Source organism: Phocoena sinus, chromosome 10 (genome assembly GCF_008692025.1).
Source record: "Phocoena sinus isolate mPhoSin1 chromosome 10, mPhoSin1.pri, whole genome shotgun sequence".
Taxonomy (NCBI): Eukaryota; Metazoa; Chordata; class Mammalia; order Artiodactyla; family Phocoenidae; genus Phocoena; species Phocoena sinus.
The window spans coordinates 63,119,715-63,144,896 of record NC_045772.1 but is presented as its reverse complement, the minus strand read 5'-3'; the positions used below and the strand labels follow the sequence as shown (position 1 = coordinate 63,144,896).

Sequence of the window (25,182 nt, the reverse complement as noted above, 5' to 3'; positions counted from 1 at the left end):
TGTGCCACTTATGTACCATGTCTTAACCACTTCATAACAACAAGCCAAGGATAGGAGCAGCTACTTAAAAAATGTAAAATAACATTTTCCACTTAACTTTTTGGGAAAGATGACAAAACATGACCCAGTATTGTCCACAGATGTGGGGAAATGGACAGTCTCTCACCTCGTTGGTAGAAGTGTTATTTCTTTTATTACTAATGAGACTGGACATTTTATTTTATTTTATTTTTTTTGCGATACGCGGGCCTCTCACTGTTGTGGAGCACAGGCTCCGGATGCGCAGGCTTAGCGGCCATGGCTCACGGGCCCCGCCGCTCCGCGGCATGTGGGATCTTCCCGGACCGGGACACGAACCCATGTCCCCTGCATCGGCAGGCGAACTCTCAACCACTGCGCCACCAGGGAAGCCCCGAGACTGGACATTTTAGAATATGTTTATTTTCCATTTGTGCTGCCTCTGTAAACTACCTGTCCATTGCCTACGCCTATTTTTTTTCTAAGTTGGGTTCTTTTTTTTTTTTTTTCTTATTTATTTGTAAGAGTTTTTCTAATCCTAGGGATGCTAACATTTAAATTTACTAGAGGTATTAACCAACACAAAGAGACAAGAGAAATCAATTAGAGGTGTAAGAATTAGAAAAGAAGTGAAGCTGTATTTGCAGTTGGTATGATAGTTCATTTTAAAAACACAGGAGAATTGATGACAGAATTAATGAAATAATTTAGTCAAGTAGCAAGATCTGAAACTAGTATAGAAACCAGTAGCCTTCATAATATGCAAACAATAACTGGTCAAAAGATATAATGGTAGAGCAAACCTCATTTACAAAAGCAATAAAGAAGATAAAACGTATTTAGGAATAAACTTCAGGACTGTAAAATCTTTATAAAGGAAACTTTAAAACACTCTGAATGACACAAAGTAGACATGATAAATGGAAAGGCATCCCTTGTTCTTAGATAGGATGATTCAACATCACAAAAATGTTAGGACTCCAAAAATTAGTTTATAAGTTTAATCCAATTCCAATAAAAACACTATCAAATTTATTTATGGAGCTAGAAAAGACATTTTTGAAGTTCATTTGGAACAATAAACACGTAAGGATAGCTAGGAAACACTGAGAAAGAAAACCTAAAAGATATTAAAATATACTCCAAAGGCTGTATAATTAAAACAGTGTGGTATGGCATACAAATTGGCAGACAGACCATTGGAATAGAATAACAAGTTCAGAAATAGACCAAAGTACATCTGGGATTTATTATATGATAAAGATAGCATTGTGAATCACTTGGGTGAAAAAGTACTTTTTAGTAAACAATGCTAGGACAACAGGAAAAAGATTAAGTAAATCCATACCTCACACCATATACAAGCAAAAACTTCAAATGGATCAGAGATCTACAAGTAAAAAAGAAACCGTATAAGTACCTAAAGAAAATATTAGTCAATTTTTTAATAATCTAAGCTTATGGAAAGCCTATGGGAAGGCTTTCTGAGACTCAAAATCGAGATGTGATACGACACAAAAATTTTTTTACTGAGGTAAAAACACGGAACATAAAATTACCCTCTTAAAATTTTTAAGTGTACATTATATTGTTAACCATATGCACATCGTTGTACAACAGCTCTTTAGAACCTTTTCATCTAGCATGACCGAAACTTTATACCCATTGATCAACAACTCTGTTTCTCCCTCCTGCAACCAACCACCATTCTACTTCCTACATCTATGAATTTGAGTACTTTAGATATTTCTTATAAGTGGTATATATTTGTTTTGTGTGTGTGGGTGACTGGCTTATTTCACTTAGCATGTCGGTGTTGTAGCATATGACAGGATTTTCTTCTCTTTTAAAGCCGAGTAATACTCTATTGTATGTATATACCACACTTCCTTTATTCATTCATCCGCTCATGAACACTTAGGTTGCTTCCACATCTTGGCTATTGTGAATATGCCGCAATGAACATGGTTGTGCAAATATCTCTTCAAGACCCTGCTTTCAGTTCTTTTGGATATATACCCCAAAAGTAGGATTGTTTTGGGTCGTTCTATTTTTAATTTTTTTGTGGAACCTCCATACTGTTTTCCATAGCAACTGTAACATTACAGTCGCACCAAGAGTGCACAAAGGTTCCAATTTCTTCACCTCCCTGCCAACATTTGTGATTTTCTGGTTTTTCTTGGTTTTTTTAAAAGTGGCCACTTTGTCTTCTTTGGAGAGATATCTGTTCAAGTCCCTTGCCCATTTAAAATTGGGTTATTTGAGATTTTGTTGTTGTTATTGAGTTGTAGGAGTTCTTTACATATTCTACTTATTAACTCCTTATCGAGTATATGGTTTGCAAATATGTTCTCTGATTCAATAGGTTGCCTTTTCACTCTATTGTTTCCTTTGTTGTGCAGAAATTTTAAAGTTTGGTGTAGTCCTATTTCTATTTTCTGCTTGGATGTCCAAGCAAATTATTACCCATTCCAAGGTCATGAAGTTTTTTCCCCTATGTCTTCTTCTAGGGGTTTTATAGTTTCAGGTCTTATGTTTAGGTCTTTAATTCATTTTGATTAATTTTTGTATATGGTGAAAGATAAGGGTCCAACTTCATTCTTTTACATGTGGATATTCCAGTTTCTCCAGCACCATTTGTTTCTATCAAGACTATCGTTTCCCTGTTGTATAGTCTTGACACCCTTGTTGAAGACCATTTGACCATATACACCAAGATAATTTCTGGGCTCTCCGTTCTGTTCCATTGTTCTACATGTCTATCTTGATGCCAATATCATGGTCTTGGTTACTGTAACTTTGTGATGTGTTTTGAAATCAGGAAGGGTGAAGCCTTTAGCTTTGTTTTTCTTTCTCAAGATTGTTTTGGCTATTTGGAGTCTTTTGAGATTCCATATGCATTTGGGAATTTTGTTTTGTTAATTCTTCAAAAAGTGCCATTGGGATTTTGATAGAAATTACATTAAATCTCTAGATTGCTTTGGGTAATATGGACATTTTAACAATATTAAGTCTTCTAACCCATGAACATAGGATGTCTTTCCATTTATTTTTGTCTCCTTTTATTTCTTTCATCAACGTTTTATAGCGTACACATCTTTCACCTCCTTGGTTATGTTTATTCCTAAGTGTTTTATTCTTTTTGATGCTATTGTAAATAAGATTTTTTTTTACTTTTCAGATGATTTGTTTTTAGTGTTCAGAAATACAACTGATTCTTGTATGTTGATTTTCTATCCTGCAATTGCAGAATTTATTTATTAGTTCTAACAGTTTTTTTTTTCTAAAAGTTTTATATGTGAGATCTCAAGGGTTTCCTACATATAACATCATGTCCTCCACAAACAGAAACAGTTTTACTTCTTCTTTTCCAATTTGGATGCATTTTATTTCTTTTTCTTACCTAATTGTTCTGGCTATGATGTCCAGTACTGTGTTGAAAGAGTGTGAGAGTAGGCATCCTTGCCTTATTCCTTAGGAGGAAAAGCTTTCAGCTTTTCACTGTTGAATATGATGTTGACTGTGGGTTTTTCATGTATGATCATTATTATCTTGAGCTAATTTCCTTCTGTTCCTGGTTTGTAGCATGTTTTTATCATGAAAGGATGTTAATTTTGTCAGATGCTTTTTCTGCATCTGTTGAGATGATCATGTGAGTTTTGACCTTTGTTCTATTAGAGTTTTACAGTTATTGAGTTGAATTTGTTCACATTTGTTGAATCAGCTTAGGTATGGTATGTATGGTCTTTTTAATGGTCATGCTGTATGGTCCTTTTAATGTGCTGTTGAATTTGGTTTGTTAGTATTTTGTTCAGGAATTTTGCATTAATAATCAGGGATTTTGGTGTGTAGTTTTCTTTTCTTGTAGTATCTTTGCCAGGCTTTGGTATCAGGATAAGGCTGGCCTTATAAAATGAATTTGGAAATGTTCCCTCCTCTTCAGGTTTTTGGAAGAGTTTGAGAAGAATTGGTGTTAATTCTTCTTAAAGTGTTTTGTAGAATTCTCCAGTGAGAACTGGGCTTTTCTTTTTTGGAAGGTTTTTGGTTACAGAGTCAGTCTCCTTATTAGTAATCAGTCTGTTCCAACCTTCTGTTTCTTCATGATTTAATCTTGGTAGGTTATATGTTTTCTAGGGACTTGTCCATTTCTTTTAGGTTATCCAATTTATGGTGCATAATTATTCAGTGTCTTATAATCTTTTTTATTTCTGTGACATCAGTTGAAATATTTCCTCTTCCATTTCTGATTTTATTTATTTGTCTTTTCTTAATCTAGCTAAAATTTTGTCAACTTTGTTCATCTTTTCAAAAAATTAACTCTTATTTTTGTTGATTGTTTTCAATTGTTTTTTTTCTCTATTTTGCTTATTTCTACTCAAATCCTTGTTATTTCCTCCTTTTGCTAACTTTGGTTTTAGTTTGGTCTTTTTTGAGTTCCTACAGTTGTGCATTTAGGTTGCTAATTTGAAATCTTACATAAATTTTTTATAAAAAAAGTTTACGTGGCAATAAACCACTGCAAACAATATCAAATGACAAACTGAAAGAAAATATTTCTAACATATCTCAGAGATAAAGGGCTAATATCCTTTATATATGAAAAACTTTAAAAAATCAAACGAAAGTAGGGGCTTCCCTGGTGGTGCAGTGGTTGAGAGTCCATCTGCGGATGCAGGGGACATGGGTTTGTGCCCTGGTCCGGGAGGATCCCACATGCCACGGAGCAGCTGGGCCCATGAGCCATGGCCGCTGAGTCTGCACGTCTGGAACCTGTGCTCCGCAATGGGAGAGGCCACAACAATGAGAGGCCCGTGTACCGCAAAAAAAAAAAAAAAAAAAAAAAAAAAAAATCAAGGGAAAATAAACTGAGAATCCCAATGGAAAAATGGTAAAGTGACATGAACATTCACTTCACTTTCAAACAAACAAATATTAAATGGCTCTAAAATCCTCTGTAAAGATGTTTAATCTCACTAATGATAAAAGAGGTGCAAATTTAAAGTATACTGAGGGAATTTCCCTGGCAGTCCAGTGGTTAGGACTCCACGCTTCCACTGCAGGGGGCATGGGTTCGAGCCCCGGTTAGGGAACTAAGGTCTTGCATGCCGCACAGTGCAGCCAAAATAAAATAAAATAAAATAAAATAGTACCATTTCTCAGCCACTGACTGGCAACAGTGAAAAGGTAGATAACACACTTTGAAGGTGAGGCTATGGGGAAACAGGCGCACCTATACATTGCTGATAGTACTACAATATGACAAAGCTCTTTCAGAGGGGAAATTGGCAAGATGTAACAAAATTTAAAATGTATTCAATTTTTGATTTAGGAGTCTCACTTGTAAGAGTTTATCCTGAAGATATATTGTCATCAGTATAAAAATACATTTGCACAAGGCTGTTTGTTGTATCATTATTTGTAATTGTAAAATATTGGAAACACTTAAATGCCCACAAATAGGATAGTAGTAGAATAAACTGTGGTATACAGTGGAATGCTATCTATGCTGCTTTAAAGAATGAAAAAGATCTCTAGTAGCTGATACAGAATGAATTCCAGGATATATTGTTAAGTGAAAAAAGCATAGTGCAAAACAGTATATATTGTATGCTACCTTTTGTGTATGAAAGACAGGGATATGAGAAAATATGGTTATTTGTTGCAAAAAGAAATATAGGCAGGATAAATCAATAAGGAGATTGGTTACCTATAGAGAAGGTGGAATTGGGATAGAAGTGGTTATTGGGGGTCGTGACACATCTTTAAGTTTACCTTTTGGTATAGTTTTGACTTTTGGAACCATGTTAATTAAAGAAAAACTGTATGTTTACTCACAGTATTCTGACATCTAGTGTGTGGGTTTTCCACATTGAGCAATTCTCCAGTTCTCTGCAGACACCAACTAAGTATCCTACAATTTAATTCAATTTTGACATTAGCTACCTGGAGTTAGTGAAGACCCCAGAGGCTTATTCCCACAAGACTCTCCCCACCTTTAGACGCCAATCACAAGTACAGATTTTCCTCGACTTACAATGGGGTTACATCCCAATAAACCTATCGTAAGTTGAAAATATTGTAAGTTGAAATGCATTTAATACATCTAACCTACCGAACGTCATAGCTTAGCCTGATCTGCCTTAAACGTGCTCAGAGCACTTACATTAGCCTACAGTTGGGCAAATGGAATGGCTGTATGGTTACAGAATTGTTATAAGTGTATCAGTTGTTTACCTTTGTGATCTTGTAGCTTGCTGCCACTGCCTAGCATCACGAGAGAGAATCATACCCAGGAAAAGATAGCTCAGAATTCGAAGTACGGTTTCTATTGCATGCATATTGCTTTTATACCGCTGTAAAGTCAAAAAATCATAAGTTGAATTATCATAAGTTGGGGACTGTTTGTAGTGGGTGCGCACATTACCCATACTTCTGTCCATCTTGGCTACAGATGAAGATTCCCACAACCCCCTCCTCAGGGTTGATTATTTGTTATAATGGCTCACCGAACCCAGGGAAATACTTTGCTTAACGTTACCAGTTTATTATAAAGGATACAAATGATCAGCCAGATAAAGAGGTACATAGGGCAAGGTCCAGAAGGGTCCCAAACCCAAGAGCTTCCATCCCTGTGGAGTTTAGGGTACACCACCCTGCTGGCACGAGGATGTGTTCACCAACCGAGAAGCTCTCCAAACCCCTTACTTCAGGGTTTTTTATGAAGGCTCCATTACCTAGGCATGCTTGACTAAATAATTGGCCATTGGTGATTAGCTCAATCCCAAGTCCCTTTCCCCTCCCCAGAGGATGGAGCATGGGGCTGAAAGTTCTAAGCCTCTAATAATGACGTAGTCTGTCTGGTGACCAGCCCCCGCCCGGAAGCGATCCAGGAGCCCACCAAGAGTTGCCTCATTAGAACAAAAGACATTCCTGGGCTTCCCTGGTGGCGCAGTGGTTGAGAGTCCACCTGCCGATGCAGGGGACATGGGTTCGTGCCCCGGTCCGGGAGGATCCCACATGCCACGGAGTGGCTGGGCCATGGCCGCTGGGCCTGCGCGTCTGGAGCCTGTGCTCCACAATGGGAGAGGCCACAACAGTGAGAGGCCCGCGTACCGCAAAAAAAAAAAAAAAAAAAAAAAGACATTCCTGTCACTCGGGAAATTACAGGGTTTTAGGAGCTCAGTGTCAGGAACCCAGGCAGAGACCAAATGTATGTTTCTTATTGTGTCACATAATGTTTAATCCACACTTTGGAAAGGACCTGTGGAATACAAAGAAAAACAAATGAACCTAACAGTATTACTCAACAGAATAATATAACCACCAAAGGGGGGAGGGGTGAGAACTAACCCAAATAGCTTTTTTTTGTTTTTTTAATATTTATTTATCTTTGGCTGCATTGGGTCTTCGTTGCTGCACGTGGGCTTTCTCTAGTTGCGGCGAGCAGGGGCTACTCTTCATTGCAGTGTGCGGGTTTCTCATTGCGGTGGCTTCTCTTGTTGCAGAGCACGAGCTCTAGGCTCACGGGCTTCAGAAGTTGTGGCTTGCGGGCTCTAGAGCACAGGCTCAGTAGTTGTGGTGCATGGGCTTAGTTGCTCTGCAGCATGTGGGATCTTCCCAGACCAGGGCTCAAACCTGTGTTCTCTGCATTGACGGGTGGATTCTTAACTACTGCACCACCAGGGAAGCCCCTCAAATAGCTTTTTTTTTTTTTTTTCCCCAAATAGCTTTTTGAACACAGTACTTTAACCTAACTCTAGTTAGATTTACCTACCTTTCATAGGAATTTTGAAACTACTTTCTGTGTATTGTGGCATTGAATGAATGAGTAAAATATAGATTATACTGTGAACCAGGTGTTTTACTGTTAGAGAAGAGAGTTTACAAATGGAAAGGGGAAGATTGGAATGGATTCTGTGGTGTTGAATTGGAATTGTAGGTATTAATGTGAACTCATGGTTTTTAATATAGATGAAAATAGATATAGATACATATGTGTGTATATTGGTTTATGTTTATATTCCTTTATCCACTGAAAAGGCTTAGAATAAAGACCCCAATAGCAGTGAGCACTCCTAGTTCTAGGATCTTGGTTTCTAAATACCATTCTTCACTAAGAGGAGCTAGAGCTCCTTGGAGAAATGTATAATTCCAATGCTGGAGCAGGGAACATACCAGATGAGCATGGATCATCTTGTACCACGAAACAAAGAATATTCAAAGTGACCAGAAAACATCAAAAGGATATAAGAAGTGGTTTGATGGGGCTTCTTTTGGCCAAAGCTGGGATATATGAACATCAAAATAAGTAACGATAGTAACAGACTAGTCATGGAATAAAATGAGAATTGATAGGTCCAAATATAAATAAATAAATGGTGATATAAATAAGTAAATAGTGGAGAAAAGAAAGCTTTTTCTTAGAAGAGAATACCAACTAATAAATACAGAAGGAATGATGGAGTTATGAAACCACCATTTTGTAACCATTATAATAATTGATTCAGCCAAGAATTATCAATGGATGCTGAAACTAGTGGGTGAAAGTTTAAGGAAGTATGTAACATTTACATAGTCTCAAAAGTATTCACCCATAAATTATTTATTAATTACACAAAGGAAAGAATAGTAACTTACAGTAGATTAATTTAGCAGACACCATCTTAACTAAGTAAAGTCATTATTACCAGTAACAGGGCAGATGCATCTTGATATCTTGTTTCAGGAAGATACATTACTTCTGTGGTATTCCTGCCAAAATGCATAACCTGAATCTAATTCTGAGGAAATATCAACAAACCAAAATTAAGGGACATTCTACAGTGTAGCTAGTCTGTACAAAAATGTCAAGGTAATACAAGACAAAAGTTGAGAAACTGTTACAGATTATAGGATGATAAAGAGACATGACAACTAAATGTAATGTGTGATTCTGTATAGTGTCCCGGATCAGGAAAAAAGGGGGAAAATTGTAGATGACATTATTGGGACAGTTGACTAAGTTGGAATATGGGTTGTGGGTTAGATAATAGTTTGTATCAATTTTGAATTTCTGGATTTTGATAAATGCACTGTGGCTATATAAGAAAAAAATCCTCCTTCTTAGGAAATAAGTTTCAGCAGTTGTTGGAATTAATCCTAAGGAAATAGGATTAGACATATGTGCTAAAATGAAAATACTGAATTATTCTTGTGTATAGTTGTATGAATAGTAGCAAAAATTTGGAAACACAGTTATTTAAATAAATCATGGCACATTTATACAGTGAAATACTACACAGCCCTTTAAAATTATATTGTAGACCTGCATTTACATAGAAAGATGTTTCTAGTTATATTAGTGAAGGTTTTTGGGTTGCATGAAATAGGATAACTCAGTCTAGCTTAAATGGCTGGGGTAGTTTATAGAAGCAAAGGAACAGCTGAGAAATCTCTAGGAAGGAGAGACAGCTCTGGGGATCTCAACCTTGAAGTTCAAGAACTTTCCTTCTTTCTAGGGCACTGCCGTTCAAGTGACTCCACTCTAGGAGCTGTGGTTTCTTGATTCAGAGTTTCAATTCCCCCCTCTCCCCAAAACAATCCGATTGGTCCAGCTCTTAAAGGGACAGGCCTTTAAAGGTCATTTGTTTATGTAGATTGGGCCCATTCCTTGAGAATAGGAAATCATTGTGATCCAGGAAGCCACCTCAAATGTTATCTACCTCAGTAGGATTTTATAAGAGTTAAAAAATCAAAGCACAGTACAAAATACTGTGTATAGTATGATCCTATTTTGTACAAGTGTAGATTGAGTTTTGGGATGGGAGTGGAGAATCAGGATTTCTGCCTGGATATGCTATTTTGCGATTCCTATTAGACATTCAAGTGGAGAGCTGAATTCTTTTGTGGCCAGAGTGGCAAACAAGTACCATCAGCCCTTTATATTTTCTAGATCAAAATCAGCCCTTCTCTTCCTGTGGTATAGAACTGAGGAGTCTCAACCCCTTTCAGACAGCTAAGCAAATCCTAAATTTGAAGAACAGAGAGTGTCCTGTAGGCACCTGCACAGCACGCATTCCGTTCAGAGGTCGGGTCCCCACCTGGCCCAGATCCATGTTAGACTTCTCCTCTCTCTCCACCCCCACCGCCATCTCCGTCAGCTCCTTCTCTGCTGTGTTAAGCAGTCTCATTATCATTCTCGGCTTCATTTTCCTCCCCTGTAAATTATCCTTGACTACTTCTTTTGTCTCTTTTTCATATTCATTTTTGTTATAACGCAAATGATAAATAAAAGTCACCTAAACATCCCTTTTTAATGATTGAGGCAGTGATAGTTCAGCTCACAGAAGTAAACACTTTGAGAACCAGGACCTAATAAATGCAAATGTTTAATCTTTCAGATATCCACACAGAAGCAGTTCAAGCTGCACTGGCAAAGCATAAAGAACAGAAGATGGCTTTGCCCATGCCAACCAAAAGGCGGTCCACATTTGTCCAGTCTCCTGCGGATGCCTGCACACCTCCCGGTAGGTTTATCAGAAGCTTTCTGTCTGACAGTTACTACTTCAATGTTTCTCAAATGACTTCTGCTTTTTCTTTTCTGAGGTAGGAGCCAGAACTCCTCTCCTGTCATCAGAGGTGTATGAGAGTACACACTGAAGGTGACAGGTTTTGATTGTTGCATCATAAACCACACACAAAGAGAGGCCTCAAGAGTAAAGCTATTTTTTAAAAAAATCTCCTTCTGAGTTTTCAGCATTTCCTTGCTGTAATCTCCAAACTCATGTAGCCATAAATAAATAAAGCCAAAGCTCAGGGTCTAAGAAATATCCTTCAGTGGTTAAATGTAATGGTTATTCTCATTGACACCCAAAATATGACCCAGAGTCACGTATGTCTTTAACTTTATACTCCTAAATCAGATGCTTTTTCTCTGCAACAATCACAGGAGTATGTGGTCTTGGGACAAAATTTTTTTGTGTCATGAGAGAGAGAAGTCATGCAAAGTTATAATAAATCTGGAAGACGTATGTAAGTGTGTTTATATGTATTAATATATTTTGTGTATGTTTTTAAGAATCCACTTTCTATAATAGGATCAGGAGATCAGCGGGAACTAAGAGGCCCATCCCCATCCCCTAGGCTTGGAAGCCTTACCCCCCACCCCCATAAATTCATATTTGGGGAGCAACTGGAACAACTTCAAGTTGTCTTTTCTATTCAGAATCTTTCCCAAAGCTTTAAAAAAATTGTTAGATGAAATCACAGACAGAATCTCGATGTAGGCCTCTGAGACTAAACATAGTAAATCTATTTCACAGCCTCAGTATAGTATCTGTCTCACTACCGTCATGTTACTGGTAATGAAATCTTTGGGGGAAAATGTTTCCTGTACTGTTTTGGTCTCAGCGACCTACCCTGTCTTTTGGGGGAGATTCCCAAGAAGGTTACATTTGTTGTGGTTGACTTTGATTCACAGCCGTCAAGTTGAGCTGTTCACGCTGATCCTATTCCCTGGCCTGGGTTTATATTAATAGTCTTCTAGGTTTTGGCTAACTTCTCGGAGCATTTGGGTGTGCTGTGGGCTCATTAACTGTGTGTGCTTTTTTTTCTTTACATCTGTGGTGTCAATATGTTCAAAAGAGAAATAGCTCTGTGGCTTCAAGTGTTTCTCAAAACGTAACACAGGATACCTCTTGCAGACCGTCACAATGAGACATTTTGTGTCTATAGTGGTGCATACTTCCAGCCCACTCATTCAGAATCTTGGATGGCTTCCCTTCCGCATTAGTACAGCACCAGTTGGGTCCTCGTGGACAAAGGGGGCTCTCAGTTTGGTAGCTATTCCTTCCTGGCAGATTCTACTGCAGCGCAGCTGAGGGTTCAGTTGTAGTAAATGGCAGAGGGTAGGGATCCATGTGACTGGGAGTTCTTAGAAACAGTCCTCTCCAGAACGGTACTAAAGAAATGCAGTTTCACAGTAAATAGTCTGCTCCCATGGCCTCGGGTGAAATGTGAGAGTGCAGCAAAGGATCTTAAGAATGCTCGGAAGGAATGGAAACCTTTTCTCTCCCCTTACAAAAGTCATTGCCTGAGGGGAATTTACCAACTCTAAATCACGGCTATTCATTGCTGAATGAGACTGTAGTCCTTTGGAATTCACCACAGGCCTCTGTATTTCTAAACAGTAATGTTCTCCTCTGTCTGCAGCCTTAAAGATGTGGCATCATTTTCTTGATCACCTTGTGGTTTTAATAATTTCATGATTGTAAAGATTCAGTCCTCTCTCCTAAGACCTTTATTCAGCAGAGCAGAGAAATAAAAAGGTTTCCTATCCATTTATGTCCTCTTCCGGGAGCTCTGAATAGTACATGAGAGATGTTAATATACTCTTAGAGACATCAGTGTTGTCAGACAGAAGAGGAATTCTCTCCCAGCATGAGCATTGAGAGTATCCCACATAGCGGTTTCTAACGTGGCCCCCACGTAGAGCTGGATCTTGGTGCTCTTGTTCAACAATAACGCACGTGTCCGGGACAAATCCTGTGTTCCAGTGTGAGGGAATGTGTGGGAAGGACTGTATCATAAGGCTTCCGTTAGCACCTTTCATGTGGGGGGATAGAATTTGCTCTTCGTGGGTTAGGATTTGGATACCATTCTCTCCAAGCATCTGAGAACCACCGGTTAGAGACTTGGCTGTGGCACTTTAACCCTTTATCGCTATCTCCCAGAACCTGTTACAGCCTAACCCAGGGATGGCAGGTAGGTTTCATCTTGCATATTTACTCTGATAGCCCCCCAAACCCTGAAGTTTAGAGGAAACGCTGAAGCTGCGCTCAAGGGGTGGGGAGGAAGAGGAGAATTGACGTTAATTATTGCTGGTTATAGACTGATTTTCTAGGCAGCTATAAAAGTGACCTTGCTGTGATTTTCTTTCTAGAAAAGTTGTGCCAGTCTTGCAGAGCAAAATTAACCTCAAATTTCACAGTATTTTAGTTGTGTTATCCTTTGTGCACTGAGAAGCCACACCACACACATCACAAAACATGTTTCCAGTCAGAGCCCTTACTCTGCACGTGCTATGCCAGGTGAACCTAGTTTCTGGGATACCTGCTAGAGCACACTGGCCAGTCGGCTTCTTTGGGAGGCACCCAACACATAACTATCGGAATTACTTAACTGATGAAAATTTAGAGCTGTTTTTGGAGAGATTTAACAAAAAGGATTTAAGGAGTAAACTATGTCATAAGTCTTGGCTTTATTCGTCGTATCATATAGTCTGGAAAATATGGTAAACAGCATGAGAAATTATTTGTCTTTTGTTCATAAATCCTTCTCAAATAATAAAATGTCAATCAGCCTAAAATTTGCTTATTGATATGTGCACTGCTTTCTGTCTTGTGGATTGGAAGATTTAAATTCTCCAAGTTGGTAGCAATCTATGGTTCTTTTAGTGCCTGTGGTCTCTTACATGGTCTTTTAGACTGCTTGAATTACTGCCATCCAGTTCCCTTTATGTGCTGAAACCATTTACTAATGTCATGAGGCAATTACCTCAGCTCTTTCTGTGTAGGGGTTCTTTGTGTAACACTATTACTCATTCATACAGATAAACACAATGCAAAAACTACAGCATATATTTTTTCTCCTCTAAGCTTTTTCTGCACCCGTGTGGACTTAGCCTACCCTGCGTTCTGAGGGTACACAGATGAACAAATAGACCACATAATGACCCCAAAGCACAGTAAGGTATTTTGACTGACTTGCATAAAATGAAGCTTAAAATGTAGAGGTCTGTGTCCACAGGTCTCCGCTTGAAAGTACCTATAGTAGTAATTCATAGGGCCGGACAAAAGAGAAATTTACCTCTTTGCATTTCTATATGTGAAAATGATGCCCATGAACAGACTGGGATATTGTTATACTTTTAACACACTTTCATAATGCTTTATAGGATTACACTATGTAAAGGACTTCCACATACCAGTGGCTGTGCTGCCTCATTTGTTCCTCGTAACCAACTACTCTGAGAATTGTGAAGTCCAGATTTCTTTAGAGATGAGGAAACAAACAACCTTACAGTCACTAAGTGATTTGCCCCAGGTCATTCAGCAATTATGTGTCAGGCTCCTTTCTTGATTTTCTTTTTTCTCTACTAAAGTGTCAGGTTTGGGAAGTCCTTTTTTACTTAATAGATACTCCTGTATGCGTGGTCCTGGAATGGGTATTATTCCAAGCAAATTGAATAGCTATTGCCTTCTGAGAGCTTATAGTCCAAATCACATAACAGATGGTTACCAACTTGGAGAGTTTCCCCAAAATATTCTAATTTTATTCAGAACCACAAAGTAAACAGAGATGGCAAATCAGACCTCTATAAACGTGGTCTAATTAATAGATTTGGATCTTTTAATAACATACTTTCATTATTGGTATGGGGTATGAGCAAAGCTCCGTAATTACTTGGACGATTAGTATTCAATATTCTTTAAGCCAAAGCACAATAAAAAACCCACTCTATCAGATTGAATTTGTTTATTTCAATAGGTTATTGTAAAATTTAAGGTTTTCCAAGAAAAGTAATTTCATAGTTACCATTTCTTGAGTACCTCTGTGTACTGGTCAAAGGGCTAAGTGCTTAACATATATCTTTTTTATCATTTGTTCTCTCAGCAATTCTCTGTACCATTTTACGGATGAGAAAACAGTTTTAGAGAGACTCAATAACTTGCTCCGACATCTGTTTCTAGCTATGTAGTCAGTTAGATAACCTGAAAGTTCTCTCCTAGAAAGAGAGGAAAGAAAATTTCTCTTTCGAAATGCTAGATAGAATATAACCAGCTTCCTTTTAAATACACACAGGAGCAAGAGGAAGAGAAGGATCACTGAAAATCAGTGTGATGAGATGGAGCTGACTTTGGCTGCCCAGGGAGAGGGGAGACGGTGAACAAGGGGCCTAAATTTTAATTACTATAAGCGTAGAAAATATAAAACCTTGGACCTGTGTAAGGTTGGAAGCTGGAATTGAGACCCCAAGAGGGACTCACATCTTTAGCAGAAGGGGGAACTAGAAAAAATTAACCTGCCAGCAAAAGAAGACCTTGTCGAGAAAGCTTGCCTGTTGCCTGGCCTTAGAATGATGGGGTCAGGGACCTTCCCTAACAATTTGTGGTTAGTAGGTACAAGAATTGAATCTCAGTGGCCTGCCTGGTAAGAACTAACGTTAGAAAGTGGTCCTAGGCTGATGGTAACCCGGGGCACAAATGGTTTCTGGAAGGATGCCGCATCAATCCAGGGACTTACGATCCCCACAGACGAAGATCCACTGAATTTTTTTTTCCTTTTCTTTTCTTTTTTTTTTCTTTCTTTAAGATCCACCATGAAAGAGAATCAATAGAAAAAGAACAACAACAGCAAACAGTAGAGTTAAGACCCGTAAGAACTGATTTGCCCAACAGCTATCAGTGGGGCAGAGCTAAGATTAGAATTCAAAGCAGACTGATTTTAAAAGCCTATTCTCCCACTTGGCATATTGCCTCACATTCTGCCATACTGTCAAGTAAATGTTTTCTGGTAATTTTGGAGCTCTAACAATTGCTGCATGTTTAGTCTAACTTTTCAAGTAGGTAATAAGTTAAAAAAAAAAACAAAAAACCTCTTTTCTCACCCCAATATTAATTGTAATATTAGTTCATTTTGTGAGATGTTTTTTCATAGACCTGGGACAATACCTAGAAAAACAGTGGAGATCTCTTACAGGTAGAGTGAGCCCGGAGTAATTATTACTAGTGAGTGCCCCTCCCTCGTAAGTACCCCCGTTTGGACGTTAATGGTCGGGCAGTGCATGGGCCTCTGCTGATTAGGCTCTACATAGTGATTTTCAGCCCCAGCCAACTCTCTGTCCACACAGGTTACTGTGAGATGCTGGAACATCTCTTGAGTAGCTCTGAACATCTCCCTAAGCCTTGTCTGGTGAATCAGTACTCACCCTTGTTGAGTTTAGTGCTAGATTAATCTGTTCAGAATTTGTAGCCCAACGTAAATTCAGAATGGACTGCTTCCCAAACTAACCTTTTAATCTTCTCTTCCATATATGCTTTTACTCCCAGACTGCCCCTTTTTGGGTCTCTAAAGCTTTTCCCTCCTAAGCTTCAAAATCTATCTTTGCCTACATGGAAACTTGCTTTGCCTCTCTTGAAGGTTCTGGAAGTCCTTAATTCCCCTGACCCACCAATGCAAGCGAACATGGCACTTTCCTGCCTGATACCACCCCTTCCCACCTGCCAACCCCAAACACACACAAAAATTTCTTTTCATGGGCTCCAGAATATTGTACACTAACTGTACAATGGTTAATGGTTGCTTCCTTTATTTGTTCTTTGAAGCTCCCATTTTCTGGCCTAGTTTATGTGGCATATTTTGGAATAGTTGTTAGGATGAGGTCTTTCTTTCAGTGAATCTTGACTTACCTGCTGTTCTAAGCTGGTATCTGGGCCTAGTTTGGGTATCAGCTGTCAGAACCCAGTGGCAAGTGCTGTCTTTCCAGGAACTTTTGCACCTTGCACCATACCCTCAGGTTGTATAGACTAACCTTCCGATGTTACCATCCTCTCACCAAGGCATCTTTTTCACCCCTACAAACCTTTGAAAATCAGATTTGTTGAAGTATAATTGACATACAATAAGTTGCACATATCTAAAGCATATACTTTGCTATGTCTGACATAGCAAAACTGTGAAACCATCACCACAATTAAGGTAATGAACATATCTATCACCCCCCAAAAGTTTCCTCATAATTCCCTTGTAATCTGAACTCTCCCCCTCCCCATGAGGTAACCACTGATCTGGTTTTTCTGTCACTATACATTGGTTTGCATTTTCTAGAGTTTCATGTTTTTGTATAAATAGAATCACACAGTTGTTCTTCTTTTCGGTGGGTGGAAGGTCTGACTTCTTTAACTCAGCATAATTACATTGAGATTCGTCCATATTGTTGTTTGTATCAGTAGTTCATTCCTTTTTATTGCTGAGTAGTATTCCATCATAAAGATATGCCACAATTTGTTTATCCTTTCAGTTGTTGATGGACATTTGAGTTGTTTCCCATTTTTAGCTATTACAAATAAAGCACCTATGAGCGTTCATGTACAAGTCCTTGTGCAGATAGATATATGCTTTCATTTCTCTTGGGTAGATACCCAGGAGTAGTGGGATGGAAAGATAATATGGTAGGTGTTTAAAATTTTAAGATAAACATTTTTAGATATAATGGATATATTTTCTACCAAGAATAAGGGAGTCATTTCCACAAATGGCTAAGGAGTGCTACAGCAGTTAGTAAATAAATTCAGGACTTTTCTTCCCTTAAAGTCCACACACTAATTGTTTGTATGTTTCCTAATTGGTTATAAATGGATTTTAGGCTTTTGGTGATCAGTATTAAATGATACTTTGTTAAAATCACATCAGTTATAACCTGAAGGTCAAACTGCGTTTCCAAAATAGTTTTCTGTTGTGTAGACCTATTATATTCATAATATACAAGAAGTTAGGCAAGGGCTTTAGTTATGATGGATAAGAGTTGTGAGTTCCTGTTCAACCAGAGCAGAATCAGAGGGAAAATGATAGCTTTATTTCTATTAATATTAATTTAATCTTGCCCAATTTTCTGCTAATCCATAACAATTTCATGAGTGACAGTTACTTTTTAAAAAAAAGGTACCAAATAAATGTATGAATATTTAAGGGAGCTTGTTTTTTATCTTTAAAAAGACATAGTCCTAGAGCAGTGCTTACATTTTGTGTGATCTTAACATGTGATCAGTTGTAAGCATTTCACAGCCACAGTTTTGTGTCTGTGAGGCAACATAGGGTGGGTTTTTCAGGGCAGAAGGGGACTTGACGTTTATTGGCCACCTGCTGTATGCTGGCACTGCTGGTGCTTTCTGCAGCTTGTCTCATTTCGTGGTCTCACACAGCAGTTAGCACAGAGGCGAGTTTCCTCAGCTGATTTATGTGGCCCTTAGCAACCCAGTGCTGTCTACTCGTCCAGCCTCATCTCTCGTCAGTACCAGCTTTGCATCCTGTGCTTCAGCTGGTCTCATTTCTTCCAGATCCACAAATGTGCTTTGTTTCCTGTCCCCTCCCAGGTTTCTCACATGCTGTTCCCTCTACCTGACTCTCCTCTCTCCTCTCATAAGTAATTCCTGCTTACCATTCCACCCTGGTTGAGGTCTCACTTCCTTGGGTGCCTGCCTCAAACTCCTTTAAGACTCTAAGTCCTGTTAGAGTAGGGACTGTGTCTTCTTGCTTACCATTTTATTCCTACCAACTAGTGTAGTACTTAGAGTATTTGTTGAACGGACGAACAAGCAAACAACCTTCTCAGATGGGTAATTTGGTCCCCAAGTCACATAGCTAGTAAGTGGTGGACCCCAGAGTTCAAATGGAAGGAGGACACCAAAGCCATGTTTTTTCCACTACACTAAGCCTCCCCACAGTTGTAGTCACTAAACACTCTGAGGACTGGCAGGCAAATGAGGTAATTGAATTGAAACAATATACCTAATTACATGTTGATCCAATATAGGAACATAATGAAGCCAATTTTCCATAAACCTAATCATGAAAATACTGGTTTTACTCTCCTTTTAAAATTGAGTTATTCTGATTTCAGACTTAACACAGATTACAATAATTGATTCAGTAAAGACAGCCTGCAAATACAGTGGAGGCTGTGGGATCCTGAGATGTATCACCCTGAAAATACTTTATTCTTAGGGTCAGATTCACCTGTCCCATTCCTCCCACATGTACTTTTTTTTTTTTTTTTTAAGGCATATTTGCAAAGACTGAAATCTCTGCCTCCCAAGGTACAGATGAAATGTTAGAATATTTTCTTGGAGATTATGCAAAAATGTTTTCCTTAAGTAAAAGGTTACAGATTCTGTTACTTTTCTTTCTCTGTATTTTCCTTTAATCACCCTCTGTTTAATTATAAATCTCTTTTCCTTTTGAAGAACCTCATCGCTTTATCCCTTTGGAGTCTGGTCACTGTTTACCTCTCCAGCCTCATCTTTTGCCCTTCCTTACCTCCTCCAAGTGTGCTCTATTTACATAGAAGTACTTCAGATCCCTGACTGAGATTGGTGCCCCTCCTGTGAAACCCTTTGCTCACCCCATTTCCTAGCATCTGTTATATTCGTATGAAATAGTCTGAGGAGTTGTGTATCTCCTGTATTAGATGGTAAGCCTTCTTAGGGCATTTACTGTCTCAGAAGAATTCATACATCTCAGAATCCCCAGAACCTGACAGTTCCCAGCACACATTATGTAGCTAAGTAGTACATTGTAATAAATAAATAAATAAGTAAATAAGTAAGTCTTGGGCCTCAGATCTCCTTCAGTGTGAGAGAATGAGTCAGAGGTAGTTCAGAGCAGGAAGCAAGGATGTAGTCATTATTCTAACTTTCTTACTCCGGATCTGCGCAATTTGACTTCTAGATTAAATTAGTCTTTTGTTCGAATTTCCATTGTCAGGTTTTAGCAGTGTTCTAGCCCTGTTAGTTATCTGTTTGGCTCTCTGAACCAAAGTAATAGAACCTTGACCCACAGTTTCACCTGAGTTAGAGGAAAGAGTTCAGCAGGACTAACCACAGAATATTTACTTTTAAAAAAATTGAATGAAATTCAATCCACAGGCCATAAATTATAACCCTCAAAATCATTTAGAAGGGTTTATCTGACATCAGACTAAATGCCACTCTAACTTGTATGACTCGTAAGCTCAGAGCCCTGGAATAAATTCCTGACTTCTGCTTCCCTTGGCTGTCCTATATTTGGTTGAATTTTTCTTTTTTTTTTCTTTTTTTCAACATGCTTTTCTAATTTAGACCTTATTTTCCTGAAGTCAGAGCCAGTCTAGAAACAGACATCAGTGAATTTCTCACAGTTCTCTGACTGGGAATCAAGGAGAGAAATACAGATCTGTGACCTCTCCAGTCACGTTTGGAGAGCTCACCTATGCCCTGTTACCAGCTAGCTTTTCCACTAAAACCATGAATGCCTCCAGGCTGAGCACTGTTTCTTATTCCACATAAGAATAAGTCAGTTCCTCAACACCTAGTTCACTATTTGGCACTTTAGTTGTTGTTACCAAAAATAAGCGTTTATATTTCCCATCAAGATCATTTTCTTTTAAGTAGACACTAATTAGTAAGTACTTACGAAAATCAGTATAGCAGCCTATCACAAGGTTCTCTAATAAAGAGACTGAAGAAGATATAGAGGCACTTCAGGGTTATTTGAACATAAGAAGATAAGCCGGAAGAATTCAGGTACTGATTAAGCTCAGAACAGAAAAACGTGAAGTTTAAATGTTCTAAAATGGGTTTTTTAAAATAGCTTAAAATTACCTCTAGATTTTGGCTGCTTTATTTTTGCAGACTTTGGTTCATAAACCTTTCCTTGAGATTCTCAAGAAACTTTACATATTAATCTACCTTAAGAATATAAATGTTTTTTGCTGCTGTCAAAATTGAATGTGTGATCGATGAGAAAGATCTGAAAGCCCTCTGTTCTAGGCAGGATCGAGAACTTCTTTTTTTCTAATTCCACACAGACACGTCTTCGGCCTCTGAGGATGAGGGCTCTCTGAGACGCCAAGCTGCGCTCTCTGCTGCCTTGCAACAGAGCTTACAGAACGCTGAGTCCTGGATCAACCGTTCAATTCAGGGATCGTCCACTTCTTCATCCGCATCTTCTACGCTGTCCCATGGAGAGGTCAAAGGAACCAGTGGGTCTCTAGCTGATGTATTTGCCAATACTCGAATAGGTAGGAGCTGGATCTACCCGAGCAGCCCAAATTATGTTCCATTTGGCTCCCAGTATCCAGGAAATAGGTTATGATTTGTATTAGGTTTTTCAGGGTGGCCTAAAAAAAATAGAATCAGAAAGAACATGACAGTTAATGAGGCAAAGAAGGAAACACGAGCATTACACTTGCAATGATAGAGAGCGTCTGCATTATTGGTACATAGTATTTATTGCCCACCTGAAGCCATAGCTATTTCTATAAGCAATACTCAAGCTGCAAGATATAACACCAGTCTTAGTGTGGTTTATCCCTATTGGAGAATATTCCATCAAGTAAAAGGTGTTAAAAGATGTAATGTATTAGATTTTCCCAGGATTGTTGTCCACATTCTCTCAAACACAAAAGAATTAAACCTGAGCAAATTCTGAACTAAGACAATATCAATAAGACCCTTTTGTCTTTAGCATAAAGACTGGATTTATTGTCGTTGCTGCTGTGCTATTGCTACAACGGAGTGTGCGGGCTGAGAACGCTGGTACTCTGTGAGCTGCTACCTGCTGCCAGTGCTCCTCTATGGAGTATAGCTTTCGCTTGGCTCTGCTTTGTGTGTGTGTGTGTGTGTGTGTGTGTGTGTTTTCTAAGAGTCTGTGACATCTGCAGATAAAGATCCAGTTCAGATCTCTGCTTTTGCTTAATTAGTTGGTACACATGGCACTAAGTGATGTATATGAACATCGTGTGTCTGTGATACTTTTCCTTGTTTTTTAACAATCCACTTGCATTTTGGTGTCTTAATTTTTATATCAGTGACCTTCCTGTTTCACCTTATATATATCTTTATTCTATTAATTGATTTCTGAAAAGAATAACTTGGAAACCTTTCGATTCAAGCCTATAATTTTTAAAGAAAATAGCTACCTTGAGGGTATGCTTGCCTACATTAAAAGGCCAAGTGCCAGCAACTGATGGCTTGTCCTTCACTCTTAGCTGTGCCCTTAATTGACTGAACCTCCCGAAGCAGCTGTGGATGAGCAGGCTCACCACCTCCTCTGTTGGGAGGGTAAGCAACAGAGCCATGGTGGGGTCAGGTTTTATTCCCACATTGTCTAAAAGAGAGCAGTTTCACTTGTTAAAAATATTTTCCTGATACCCAGTTAACTTTACCTGAATTTTTGTTAACAAGATGATTTCATCTGACTTCATATCTCATATTGCTTCCACTCTGTGGAAAGTTATTGGTTCAGGTACTCACAGGAACCATTTTATCCAACATTATTGCCTTTCGGATGTCTGCTCTAACAGGAAGTAATTCATGTTTCTAAAAGAAAAATTTGAAAGTACAGATAAAAGGAAAAATAATCTACAAACCCACTTCTATGGACAACACTTAAGTGTTATCACTTTCACGGTATATCCTTCTAGACCTTATTTGCATATAAATATGTAAGGTTTTGGTTTTGTTTTTACAGAAGTGAAATTGTACTAAATATAATGTTCATAACCTTTTATTAGCAGTGTATCACAGACATCTTTTATATCATTAATATAGAATTATACTTTTTTTTTTTATGGTTTCAAAATATGCAACTGTGTGGCTATGCCCTAGCTTATTTTAGCCGGTTCCCTATTTTGGGCATTTAAGTAGTATCCAGTTTTTTGCTATTATGAAACCAGAATGAACATCCTCGAACACACAACTTTGTGCATTTGTTTGATTACTTCCTCTTAGGATGTATTCCTATAAGTGGAATTGCTGGGTCAAATAAAAATGTCTATTTTTAAAGCTTTGTTATCACATTATCCTACAGAAAGAATATACTGCAGTATACTTGTGCCAAGTATTTAAAGCTTTAAAAAATATTAAACTAGTAATTATAGACTTTTGGGACATGGGAAGCTTACTCCCAAATTGATTTTAGAAATTGTTTTATTATGCTTTTTCCCTTTTTCATAGTTATGAGTGGCCTTTCATTATTCTTGCGAATTGTATACTTTGCTTCCTCTAATTTTCGTTTTCTTCTAAGTTTTTTGTAACACATCCCTGTTGAATGGCTCTCTTCCAACTATATCATTATTTCTTTATAGTAAGAATCCCTACATGAAGCAGAAGGTAACAACACTGTTTAATCATGCTTAGTGCAAGGGAAGAACCTTTTCTGTCAAGTAAATCCAAGTAACCTATTGGTTATTTTATAAAAATTAAAAGTGGATTTTATCTGGTTTTCTTCATTTGGGAACTTGAGCGATCTGACTCCCAAGACACAATTTCTGCCTTCAGTGAAAGAAGAAACGTAGATAAACCAACGTAAACATGAAGAAATGCTCAGAAGACTGGACTGTTAGTAGCCATAATGATCATACTTTGATTTCATTTTGAAGTCACTTGCAATTTTTATTTTATTATGGTTATTTTTATAACATTGGATTTCTACCAGACTTTCTGTGTAGGAAACAGCATTTTTGAGAAATATTTGATATGCGATTTGATCTTACTAAGGCTGCTCAAGTTTTCAAGAGTAATAATTTTAGAAAGCTGATATGCCCTGGCTTAACCTCTTCCTCTCTCATTATATCTTGCTAGTAAAATGTGATTTTAAAGGTTGTTTTATTGGAGCTAGTGTCCCATTTATGTAGCTTTCTTTCTTCTTAAAAAACAAACCAAAAAAACTCCAAGATTTAAAGATTCTTATTTTTATTGCTAATGTAACATAATTCTAAATTTTGGTTTCTTCCCTCTTAGAGAACTTCTCTGCTCCCCCTGACGTCACTACAACTACCTCTTCTTCGTCATCATCTTCCTCAGTACGCCCCGCAAATATTGATCTACCGCCATCGGGGATAGTTAAAGGCATGCACAAAGGATCCAACAGGTCCAGCCTCATGGATACAGCTGATGGTAGGCACCTCTGTGCCTAAATAGGGCATATTAGTTAAACAGAAAAAATTCAAATTATAAACAGCAGTGCCTGATGTCCAGCAGCGGCAGAACTATACTGCGATTGACCTACTCACACAGATCATCTTGAGCTCCCTCTTTTCAACGTCTGCACTCCAGCAGCACTAACACTTGTTCACACTTAGTCTATACTTTCAAAAAGATACTCTGAACAAAAAGTATGGAAAAAGAAAAGAATGCTATGAGTGAAAAGTGATGTTAAATGAAATATTTAAACAGTATTAATAATAGCATATTTTTTCTCTGTTGTCATAAAAATGGTAATGTACATATTTGTACCTATTTGGCCCAGTTGAAATAGAATGAGACTGTGGACAAAGGCCAAACATCATTAGAAATAAAAGCTTCTAAGAGAATTGAGGAACTGAAATATCCCTAAAATCAATTAATTTTAACTTACCATTTTTTCCCTTATAGGTGTTCCTGTCAGTAGCAGAGTATCCACAAAAATCCAGCAGCTTCTCAACACTCTGAAACGACCCAAAAGGCCTCCCTTAAAAGAATTTTTTGTGGATGACTCTGAAGAAATTGTGGAAGGTAGTGGTAATATTAACAAACACGTATATTCCTTAGAAATTTCGTAAGCAGTTGCTACATGCTAGGTATTATACGATTTAAGGATGAACAACGCATCGTTTTTGGTTGAAAGAGTTCATAGCTTTCTGCTCTTTATATTTTTTTTTTTTTTTTTTTTTTTTGCGGTACGCACAGGCTCCGGATGCGCAGGCTCAGCGGCCATGGCTCACGGGCCCAGCCGCTCCGCGGCACGTGGGATCTTCCCAGACCGGGGCACGAACCCGTGTCCCCTGCATAGGCAGGCGGACTCTCAACCACTGCGCCACCAGGGAAGCCCCTGCTCTTTATATTTTAAATCTCAGATGACAAGTAAAGAGAGAGGGAGGGGAGAGAAAAACAAAGAGATAACTATGGAACACAGACATATGCTCTTTGAAATTAGGAACAAACACATAATTTTTAAAATTGTTTCTATTTGGCATTATCCTAGAACGGGAGTGTCAAATTTGGTCTCAAAAGTTTGCCCTTTTTTTTTTGGCTGTGTTGGGTCTTAGTTGCTGCACGCAGGCTTTCTCTAGCTGCGGCGAGCGGGAACTACTCTTTGTTGCAGTGCACAGGCTTCTCATTGTGGCATTTCTTGTTGTGGAGTATGGGTTCCAAGTGCGCAGGCTTTAGTAGTTGCAGCATGCGGGCTCAGTAGTTGTGACACACGGGCTTAGTTGCTCCAAGGCATGTGGGATCTTCCCGGACCAGGGATTGAACCCGTGTCCCCTGCATTGGCAGGCAGATTCTTAACTACTGCACCACCAGGGAAGTCCTGCACATTCTTTTCTAATATAACCCAGTAGTTTTGTTAAATCAACCAGTCAACACATATATGTATCTGCTTTAACGT

General features: G+C 38.4%; 1 protein-coding gene across 4 annotated transcripts in view; it reads left to right on the top strand.

Moving 5' to 3' along the window:
• The window catches only part of DIP2B (disco interacting protein 2 homolog B), a 240,956-nt gene that overhangs the window by 151,716 nt on the left and 64,058 nt on the right, over window positions 1-25,182 (top strand). For 2 of the 4 annotated variants that reach the window (XM_032644944.1, XM_032644942.1), the window contains exons 4-7: window positions 10,398-10,523; window positions 20,621-20,833; window positions 23,556-23,711; window positions 24,189-24,311. In XM_032644944.1, the coding sequence (XP_032500835.1) occupies window positions 10,398-10,523; window positions 20,621-20,833; window positions 23,556-23,711; window positions 24,189-24,311 (618 nt within the window). The remainder of the gene's footprint in view (window positions 1-10,397; window positions 10,524-20,620; window positions 20,834-23,555; window positions 23,712-24,188; window positions 24,312-25,182) is intronic. The other 2 variants (XM_032644943.1, XM_032644945.1) reach the window with 2 other exon arrangements.